A 10,527-nucleotide genomic window follows, 5' to 3' on the forward strand; every position below is an offset into this window, starting at 1 on the left:
TGATAAGTTATTGGTGTTCTACAATTGCAAGATTTGCGTAGCCAACTAGGTTTATATTACATGTAACTGATGATGCAAATTGAAGGCTTGGTGTCTGTTGATATTGACACAGGTACTCGAAAATACGGAGTGGGCAACATAATCTGACATCCTGTAATAGTGATAGTAGTGAGAGAGCCGAAATTGACCAAGCGGGATAAGAATCTTTTCTGTATCTGTCACCCTGGCTGAATATTGCCAGCGGCGCTAAGCCCCGCGTTGGAGTCCCTGGAAGCGAGAAACCACTTCATCTAACTAATTCCTCGGCTTCTCCCATAAGGCGGGGGAGGCTGCGGGGTCCAAGCTCAGTGGTTTTAGCCCCAGATAAGATATAACCGAGGTCTGCTCCCTTTGTAAAGCATTTATCTACGGCCAGGGACTATCTAGGTTTCATTCAGAGGCGATTTAACTTAAATCGGCTAAGAAAATAAGTCGTAGGGTCAGCTGATTGATGTTTCATCGGTTTGGCTCATCGGATCGCTGATTGGTGCTTACGGTTAACTTCTGCCGACCTGGAGCAAGGGGTCACGCAAAGATAGTGTAAGTTACTGGTAGAAAGGTAAACTGAACGATATTTATTATTCCATTACTTCTTACCACAAAACGTGCACAGATGAGTTCAGCAGTAATGGAGAACATGGGTACACATCTTCCCAAGAAGCACACCAAAGCCAACGAAGTTATTCCCTGTCAGAACTATCTTCAGGCTTGCTGGGAAGGCCTATGAACATGCCTTGGCTCACTCACCGCGCGTTAGACAGCACAAGCGCCAAAGATGGCAAGGTCTAGCCTCATTAAAGTCCCTGGTCGCCTCCTTGTTGGCTGAAAGTTTCTCTACAGGGACAATAAGGCCGCTGACTTCTACTTGGATTGGTTGGGTAAGGTCTCGACTAGGGTTTGTTAATACAGAGATAAAATAGTTTGACATGGCGTTATACGACTTACTGGGACAAGTGATCCCATGAACTTTAATTCCAACGGTTCTTCATCCTATCACTATGGTTGAAACTAGAACCGGGAGCTCGGGATCAGCGATGATGGGGGATACTGGCTTAGATCTGTTTTATCTCGGGTAGCATTTCTTGATACAATACAAACATAGCCTACCAATGCTTTACACAACTTGCCGAGACAAGTAATCCCTCTATTGATAGAGCTTACATAACTGAAAAGGTAACCCCCTGAACTTTAATCTTCCAACTGAGCTAACTGAAGTCAAAACATCATTATAAGGCTTGTCATATCTAAGAGGGAATAGTTTGCAGGAACCATCGCAGATAACGAGTCACAATTCTATCGACGTCTCCATGAGGGCTTATCAACTCTAGTAGACTCCAGTTCATGCAGAAAGCTGTGGTACGGAAGTTAAATGTGAGACAAATGTGTCAATGCGGGATTCGGATACCGAACTAGATATATAGTGATTGTCATACGTAGACCGGTTAAAGAGCTTATCGTTACCAGCTCCAGCAAACGTATTTAATTGTCAAATACACTATTGTGCAGAACCCAACATCGAGCGTCTAAGAATGCCGCTTCGAGACACTGATCACCTTTCTGGCTATGGTCGCCATGTTGCTGCAGTCTCCGACCCAAACCGTGATGTCTCTAGAAGCACCAAACCCTCTGAGTCTTCACATCATTCACCTACTCATGCTTATCAAACCTGCGACATCTGGAGGAAGGTTCAGAGTATTAAGTACTGCGGTTTCATTCTTCTACATGGATCCGACCTTGATGTCGCTTCGGTCATTGCAGTTGCCAAGTAAGTGACTACTAGTGTTACAGAACATTAACCTAACAACGCTACTAGGTATAACTGCAATGCTTACATCGCAAAGAGAGACGATATTGAGACAATATTGCAGACGTTATGAATAAAAGTGTTGTATTGCTCAAAGAGTATCTCACCAAGGGCTACTTTGTATACGGTGGATCACCAACTCTCAGTGTCTCAATGCTGTAGCCTGAATGGATGTTAGGTGTCAATACCGGCTTCGGCGGAAGCGCTGATACTCGTACAAAAGACCTTCCAGCTCTGCAGTCGGCACTGCTGCAACTCACCCAGGCAGGGATCTTGACTGACGAAGATTCGAATGGCAATGGACTCAACATTATGCCTGTCACTTGTGTTCGAGCTGCCATGTTAATTCGCTGCAACACACTCCTTCGGGGGCACTCTGGCGTGTGTCTGGAACTTGTTCAAGCCCTGCTTCTCCTACTTAGAAAGGGTATGACACCTATTGTTCCTCTACGCGGCTCAATCTCTGCATCTGGCGATTTGATTCCCCTATCATATCTCGCCGGTATGCTCGAGGGCAACCCCGACATTCGCGTCCGCACATCGACCTCCTTCGTTCTATCTGCTGACAAGGCACTTGAGCTCGCTGGATCGGAACCAATTACTCTTGGTCCCAAGGAAGATCTCGGGCTGGTCAATGGTACGGCCCCTTCGGCTGCCTTGGGGTGCCTGGCAGTACACGAGGCAAACAAGATCTTGTTACTAGCTCAAGGCCTTGTAGCCATGTCATGCGAGGCCTTACTCGGCAAGGCTGAGAACTATCATCCCTTCATTTCTTCTGTTTGCCCTCACCCTGGGCAAGTGGAATGTTCTGCAACTATACTGCATTTCCCGAAGGGATCTTCACTTGTTCAAAGCCTCAAAGAGGAGGACAAGTTCAAGCCCGGTCTTGCGCAGGACAGATATGCCTTATGAGGCGCTCCATGGCGGCTCGGCCCTCAAGTCGAGGATGTCTGCTCTGTACTATCTCAGATCACAGTGGAACTGAACTCGGCTTCCGATAACCCCATCATCGATATCAAATCCGGTGAGGTCTACTCGGGCGCCAACTTCATCTCCAGCTCCGTTGCCAACGGAATGGAAAAGAGTCGCCTAGCGCTTCAGATGGTCGGCAAACTTCTCTTCAGTCTCTCCTCCGAATTGATCAACCCTACCCTGAACAGAGGCCTTCCTCCAAATGTCGTCGCCGATGACCCCAGTTTGTCGTTTACCACGAAGGTAATTGATATTAGCATGGCTGCTTACCTGTCAGAGCTTGGATATCTCGCGAACCCTGTTACGCCCCATGTCCAGTCCGCAGAAATGCACAACCAGTCCATCAACTCTCTAGCGCTGATTTCAGGAAGATATACTCTCCAAGCTGCTGATGTCGTCGCGCAGATGTGCGCTGCGCATCTTTTTGCTGTTTGTCAGGCCCTGGACTTGCGAGTGATCCACATGACGTATCTCAAAGCGCTCAGAACCAAGTTGGTCTCAAAAGTGCTGCCGTTCCTCAATGGATTCGACGACCAGGTAGCGGAAGGAATTTATGAGAGACTTCACGAGACTATCGTCAAATCGTGGAATGCTTCAGCTTGCTTCGATCTTCAAGAAAGATGCAAGATCCTGTCCAAGGAAACGATACCAGTCCTCCGGGACCATCTCGAGGAGCATGAAATGCATTTTGTATCCACACGGCCACTCCAGAGAGATCTGGAGAATTTGGCCTATCCCACCTTTACCCAGACACGCAGTGAGTTCTTCGTCAAGCCTCCTACGAAGCAATTCCTGGGCCGTGCTTCTCTGGGATTATACTGTTTTGTGAGAGAAGAGCTAGGGGTGCATTTCCACTAAGGCCTAGTCGAGCATCCGGGTAGAAAAGCCAGCGGCAAGGTCAATGGGAGAAAGAAAAGAACCATTGGGTCTTGGGTTTCGATCATCTTTACCGCCCTGACTAACGATCAGGTCTGGGGCCATTTGGTTGAGGCTCTAGGGGGCAGGACGTGCCAAGTGCGACTGGTCTAAAAGCCCATCATGTTATACTAAAGTTACCGAGGTGTTCCTGTCGCTCAGAGCCCAGGTCCTAACTTCTCTTGCCTGTCCATGTTCTAGATACCTTTTCGTTGCTGGTGCCTGTGCACTGCAGTGGATTACCTGTATCTCATTGTCTATGGGCATTTTACACAAGATCTGGACTTCTGTGACAGTTGAAATAATTACATTTTGAGCTAGGAACTAACTTAAATACTTATATATAAAAATCACATCTTAAACTCGGGCTGCTTCGCTTGCCCCGCTTTGTGCGTGAATTCCGTTCGCTCCATTGATGCTCTTCACCGGGGGGCTGCCATTTGCCCCATTGGCTCCATTCATAGGTGTCTGATCCTTCTGCTTTGCCTTTTCTCTCAGAACTTTCTTCAATACCTTGCCACTCTGACCTCGGGGAAGCTCCTCGATGAAACGGATCTGCTTACGCAGCCAGTGCGTCTCATCAAGCTGGGCCTTGATACTCTCATCTAACTGCAAGATGAGCTCCTTCTTCTCTTGGGCACTCATATCCTGCTTGGTTGGTACGACAAAGGCAAGCGGTCGTTCACCTGCTTCATCGTCTACAACGCCAATGACTGCGGCGTCGGAAATACCAGGCTGTACTCGGAGGAGCTCCTCGATCTCGGCGGGGTTGACTTGTAGGCCCTAGGCACTTGTCAGTGATGAGGCATGGGAAGACGGAAGGAAACATACCTTGACCTTGATCATGTCCTTGAGTCGGTCGACCAGATAAAGATGGTCATCGCCATGGGGGCTTCTTCTGAAGAAGCCAATATCGCCAGTGGGCAACCATCCATCAACTGTAAACTTGGACCTCATCGCATCATCTTCACCAAGATATCCTGGGATCATGGCAGCTGACTTGAGGTAGAGCTCTCCAGCAGTATCATATGTGGTGATCTCTTTTCCTTCCTGATCAATGAGACGGCCCTGGTTAGACGGGAACAGACAACCGCTCGACCCGGGCATGATATCAGCCGCGCGGCTGAACGTCACGATGGATACACATTCAGTTAAACCTATTGCAGAGAAGTCAGTCAGGGGAAGGGAACCTGATCCGGTGTTGGTGTTGGCTTACCGTATCCGACCAGGAGGCTCCAGCTAGGCATCAAAGACTTCATCTTCTTGGTCACACTATCACTGCATGCCGCAGCGCCAAGGACAACATCTTGAACCGAAGAGAGATCAAAGATCTCGAAGAGAACTGGGTTTGCTGCCAGCGCGGCAATGACGGGAGGGACCTTGTACCATTAGTAACATTTCTTGATAAGGCAACAAATAACCTACAAGATAAAGACGCGAAATGCGATGCTCTTGAATCGATTTGAGAACCAGCTGCATGTTAAAGTTCGGATGAAGAACAGTCGAGTCACCTCTTACAAACATAGCGTGGGTAGTGACGAGACCGTAACCGTGGTTAAGTGGCAGTACTCCGAGGCCGATATCAGGGTGTTTGTACCCAGCTGAGCTCTCAAAGACGGCTGCTTGAGTGACATTGGCGATTAGGTTAGCATGCGTAATTATGGCGAGTTTCTAATCGTATTAGCCTTAGCCACATTGATACAGGTGAGGATTCCTGTTGTACCTGGGGTCCTGAAGTTCCACTCGTAGTAAGGTAGAACGCAACCGTGGTGTGAGCATCCCTAGGCTGAAGCTGCTCAAGCTCAGGGAGCTCACTGCCCTCCTGGTAGAGTTGAGGTAGGCATTTGATCTCTCCCTCAAAGTTGGGCAATTGAGTGTTGCTTGTGTTGATGGAGAAGATCCGTCGGGGGGCTTTCGGAAGACGGTTCAAGATTTCTTTGCAGGAGGGTAATAGCTCTTCGCATGTGATGAGGATGTCGCATTTGGCTTTGGTCATGTGAGATGAAATCTCAACGGGTGAAGTAGTAGGCTGGAGAAGTAGACAAATACCACCGATGCGATGAATTGCCCAGCAAACAACGAGAAAGTCAAGCTATAGACTGATCAGGATTATAAGCCCATTGGAATGTTGAGCAACGTACCGAATTGACAGCCAAAACGCCAATGACCTTGTCTTCAGCAGTGCCCTGATTCGGTGACCATCCAAGTTCATTGCACAAGGCTTTCGCCAAAGCGTTCACCTTTTCTCTGACTTCCTTGAGGGTATACTTCTTGCCCGTCAAGGCGCAGATGAAAGGCGAACGAACACTACCAGAGGCACGTCGGCTCTCGAGTGCCCATTCAGCGACATTTGCACTGGGGGAAATCTGAGTGGTGATGTCAGGGACCCATGAGGGAGGTTGGAAGACCATCTTGACCAAGGGTTCAGGGTATACAGGGTTATCCGCTGTGTCGGTATCGACAGTGGAGAAAGTCGTTTCAGGTATGTTGACCCAACGGAGTGCTCTGATAAATAGACGGAGACAGTGGATGAAGTCGGATAGCAGATGAAGACCGAAGAACGATGCTCCATCGAATAGAGCCATGTCCAATTATAATAACAATATCGTACCATGTAGACGACCTTGTGTAACCAGAATGTCACTGGTGAGCTTGGGGATCGCGGGGTCGGAGGATTACAGGATTGAAGGATCATAAGCAAGCCACCAGAGTCGAGGATTAACCAATTCAACAACACTAATTATTAACGTTTCGCCGCACTTTATCTTACTTGCATCTTCCTGCAGAAGTACACAAAGATCGGGCAGTCAAGAGATAATAAACATGCCATTTTTCTGCATCGCTGATAGCATGTGAATTGACACTCCCGATCCCGCAATCCTCTGATCCTGGGCCAGAGCCTCAGCAACTCGTAAGCGCTGCACGCAATTGGCCTCACCGGCTTATATAGACTATTACCTGCTATTCCAATACTCTTAGTGGTATTCTCGCTAATTCCGACCCAAATACCGCCATCATGTTCTCCCTATCACCCCAAACCCTCGGCATCGTCGTCGCCGTCTTTGTCCTAGCCATTCTTCTCATCCGCCGCGCCCTCCTCCCCAAGCCCATCCCTGGCATCGTCTACCGCGAAGCCAACGCCAAAAAGATCCTCGGCAACGCCTGGGAACTCTTACAATGGAAGAAGAAGCACGGTGAAATGTTTGGCTATCTCGCCAATCTCGCCGTCGAACTCAACGAACCCGTCTTTCAGATCTTTGTGCACCCGCTCGGCAAACCATGGGTCATCGTCGCAGATAATCGTGAGGCTTTTGACATCTTGTCGAGGAGAACACCGAAGGAGTTTGATCGTTCGAGATTCTTGAGGAGTTTGTTCATGCCGCTTGTACCGGAGTTCCACTTCCATATGCCGACTGGTGATCGGTGGAAAGCCCATCGGAAGTTGGTGGCTGATACCATGTCGCCTGCATTTCTGGGCGGTGTCGCTGGGCCGCAGATGTGGAAGTCTACTATGAAGCTGATTGATCTTTGGAGGGTTAAAGAGCGATTGGCCAAGGGCCGTCCGTTTTCTGTCTCGACGGATATTCGCAAGGCGGCTTTTGAGATTATCTGGGCTGCTACCTTTGGCTTTGACTCTGGCTCAACAAACGCGCAGACTGAGCTACTCGAGACACTGCCCGAGTTCACCAACCTGGGTGATATGGACCATGAAGTTGAATTCCCCGTCGCACCTGATCCTCCCGTCTTCAAAGCCGGTCTCGCTCTCAACGACGCCATGAACATCGGCGTACAATCACTTGTACCCGGACTGCATTTGTGGTTGGCTTACAACCTAATGCCATCTCTACGTGCCGCCCGAAGCCTCAAAGAAGCTGTTATCCAAGACGAGATCAAGAAAGCGATTAAAAAATTCTCCAATCAGACTGATCTCAACTGGGAAGATCAAGGTAATCTGAAGCGACATATGAAGAGCGCCGTCGATATTGTCATCGCTCGAGAGATTGACAGCGCACGAAAAGAAGGCCGCACGCCCGAGTTGATGAGTCGTACCGTCCAAGATGAGCTTTTCAGCTTCATGCTTGCTGGAAACGAGATCTTCACTCTCACTGCCTGGACCCTCAAGTTCCTCACTACGCATCAGAATGTTCAGAAGAAGGTGCGCGAGGAACTCAGAGAGCAATGCGGTGCCGCTGTTGAGAGAGGCGACGCACCAACTGTTTCCGAGATCATGTCTGCGAGACTTCCGTACTTCGAGGCTATGATTGAAGAGTCTACGCGATGTGGTTCAGTTACCCAGACTAACATCCGCACGACGATGCAGGATGTTAATATACTGGGTCATATGGTCCCCAAGCACACAGAGATTTTGATGCTGAACAATGGACCTGGAAGTTTCATGCCTCCACTGACTGTTGACGAGGAGAAGAGATCAGAAAGTTCAAAGGGCACAGCTGGCAAGATCGGACAATGGAATGTCAAAGGCATGAGAGACTTTGACCCAGAGAGATGGCTCGTCAAAGATGAAGAGGATCGATTAACGTTTAATCCCTCTGCTGGGCCCCGACATTCATTCGGCGCTGGTCCCAGGGCCTGTTTTGGTAAGTCTCCTGCACTGATACGCTGTAGTTCAATTACTGATCAATGTTATAGGCCGTAAATGGGCTGCGCTGGAGGTCAAGATCATGATGGCGCTTATTGTTTGGCACTTTAATCTGGAGCAGACGCCAAAGCCGCTGTCGAGCTTTAAGCCGTTCCCTGGTGTTGCGCATAGACCGGAGATGATATACTTGCGTTTATCGAATGTTTAGAAGAGTAAATTGGTAGATTAGGGTGAACAATGCTGCAAAAGGACATTGGAGGTCGTCGCAATTGCAATCATGTTGATTACAGTGATCAAGTTACAGTGACGAGAATAGAATTAGGTTGACATCCTCAGTGGGGTCAAACCACTGCATTGTGGTGTTACAGTGAGCTTAGGCCATGTTCTTCAGCGGGCTTCGTCATATAGGGACGCTCTGCAGTGGAATCCTTAACTCATTCTGCATTCTAAGTTAGTCGCTGCATTTATCATAAGAGCAATGAATAATTTTAGTTTCGCCTTTTAAGCTAAAGTATTAAAATGAGCTTTGTGGTCTTGCTGGAATGCCTTCTGTGAACCTGCCTTTTCGTTGCTCTGATAGTGGAACGCCGCTCTGAATTGAATGTTGTAAATTGGTATGTTAGTTGTTAGTGCCGATTTGCAAGTTCAACACCACGTCGCAATCCCCCGTGATCCTGATCCTGCAATCCCGACGTCAGATCCTCCCGGTCTTGCAGTGTCCTAGTCACAACTTATAGTGAGTGTATGCCCCGCAGCCGGAACTCAATTGTGCCGCTGATCCTCAGAATTTGCGAGACAACATGAAAGCCGCTGCACTAAGACATATTCTTCCGTTCAGTCACTTTCACACGTCAGTATCACATCTTTTTGCCTCAATCGCTTCTGTCAAGCTGAATCTCGGCAGAGAATCATCATGGCGCTCGGTTTAGGCAAGTTGAAAACACTAGGCCTCAGTGTCCTGATCTTTGCGATTCTGGTCGCTGGATTCGACAAGACGGACGACACAAAACACCGCTTCCAGCTTCACATTACGGGCACGCGAATACTTGGCTTGTTGATTATCATATTCGTCGTATCAAACTTCAAGTCGATGCCATTTGTCTGGACAGTAAGTTTCTTGTCTCTCTCTCGTTTGAAATGCGCTAATGGGACAGCCAGCTTCGTGTTCTGTACACAGTTTCGTACCATACCGTGCTTCGCAAATCACCCCAGTTAGGCCCCAAAGCGCTCTTCAAGCCTATCATCGCCACGACTTCCACTCCTCTCCTCGAAGTCGATTATTATCTTCACAAGTCCAACTCGACATATTTCGCCGATCTTGACGTTGGGCGTGCGCATTTGATTGCATATCTTTTCCGACATGGCTTTCATCGACTATCCAATAACACCAAGCTTGGGATCGTTCTTGATCCAAAGACTGGTACACCAATGGGCGGAAGGCTTGGGATAAATCTTGGTGCTGTTGAAACCTGCTTCCGACGTGAAATCACAGCATTTAAACAAGTTGAGATGTGGAGTTACGTCTTGGCTTGGGATCGAAAATGGTTATACATTGTTACGCATTTCGTGCCGAAGGGTACAGTTCTCCCGACAGAGTGGCTTGATCCACGGTTTGCGAGAACAGCGACAAGGCTGCTCCTCAAGGAGTCTGGCGATTTGAGCAAGAAGATCTATGCTACTGCTCTGAGTAAATACGTATTCAAGCTAAAACGTCTTACGGTGCCACCATCGACTGTGTTGGAGGAGGCTGGACTGTTGCCAACCCGACCTGGAGGATGGGCAATCGAGGAGCAGGACCTGGGGACATCTGACCCTTTTGATCCGGGTGCCGATATGGGCAAAGATGGTGAATGGAATTGGAAACAGGTTGAGGCTCGACGACGTAGGGGAATTGAGTTGATTAGCAAGCCAAACCATCTTGACTTGATCCATGATGGCTTCGATGGTGGTAGTGATGGAGCAATTGGACGTTTCAGCCCAGGATAGCATGTTTACTTCAATAACATATCGATTCATTCGCAGGTCGAATAAGTCATAAAACAATAGATCAGTGATTGCTATCATAGTTGCCAATGCAGACGAATGCTGTAGTCGCAGACGCAATGGTTTCATCGCCATGTCCAGATACAGACTCGAGGTACAGCGAGCTCAGCATTGATCGCCCTCTGTAACGCGCTGGGCACTTCAAGGTTGCAGG

General features: G+C 48.5%; 4 protein-coding genes across 4 annotated transcripts; 3 read left to right on the top strand and 1 right to left on the bottom strand.

Annotated features, from left to right (window-relative positions):
- Nucleotides 1-1,568: 1,568 nt before the first annotated feature.
- Nucleotides 1,569-3,844, top strand: FOBCDRAFT_246220 (L-Aspartase-like protein; the record flags this gene model as incomplete). Its single annotated transcript, XM_059610747.1, has 5 exons — nt 1,569-1,796; nt 1,943-1,970; nt 2,022-2,726; nt 2,757-3,635; nt 3,675-3,844. The coding sequence occupies 5 exons, from the start codon at nt 1,569-1,571 to the stop codon at nt 3,842-3,844; spliced, it is 2,010 nt and encodes a 669-aa protein (XP_059466451.1).
- Nucleotides 3,845-4,087: 243 nt separating this feature from the next.
- FOBCDRAFT_209683 (uncharacterized protein) lies at nt 4,088-6,315 on the bottom strand (the record flags this gene model as incomplete). The annotated part of the gene is made up of 6 exons (XM_031194091.2): nt 4,088-4,513; nt 4,562-4,887; nt 4,947-5,109; nt 5,156-5,401; nt 5,454-5,822; nt 5,872-6,315. 6 exons carry the CDS (start codon nt 6,313-6,315, stop codon nt 4,088-4,090), a joined length of 1,974 nt encoding a protein of 657 aa, XP_031030712.2.
- A 431-nt stretch (nt 6,316-6,746) lies between these two features.
- On the top strand, nt 6,747-8,538 carry FOBCDRAFT_246222 (cytochrome P450; the record flags this gene model as incomplete). Its single annotated transcript, XM_031194092.2, has 2 exons — nt 6,747-8,328; nt 8,381-8,538. The coding sequence occupies 2 exons, from the start codon at nt 6,747-6,749 to the stop codon at nt 8,536-8,538; spliced, it is 1,740 nt and encodes a 579-aa protein (XP_031030713.2).
- A 705-nt stretch (nt 8,539-9,243) lies between these two features.
- Nucleotides 9,244-10,316, top strand: FOBCDRAFT_209685 (uncharacterized protein; the record flags this gene model as incomplete). The annotated part of the gene is made up of 2 exons (XM_031194093.2): nt 9,244-9,438; nt 9,489-10,316. The coding sequence occupies 2 exons, from the start codon at nt 9,244-9,246 to the stop codon at nt 10,314-10,316; spliced, it is 1,023 nt and encodes a 340-aa protein (XP_031030714.2).
- Nucleotides 10,317-10,527: the final 211 nt, after the last annotated feature.

Source organism: Fusarium oxysporum, chromosome XII (assembly GCF_013085055.1).
Source record: "Fusarium oxysporum Fo47 chromosome XII, complete sequence".
NCBI classification, from domain to species: Eukaryota; Fungi; Ascomycota; class Sordariomycetes; order Hypocreales; family Nectriaceae; genus Fusarium; species Fusarium oxysporum.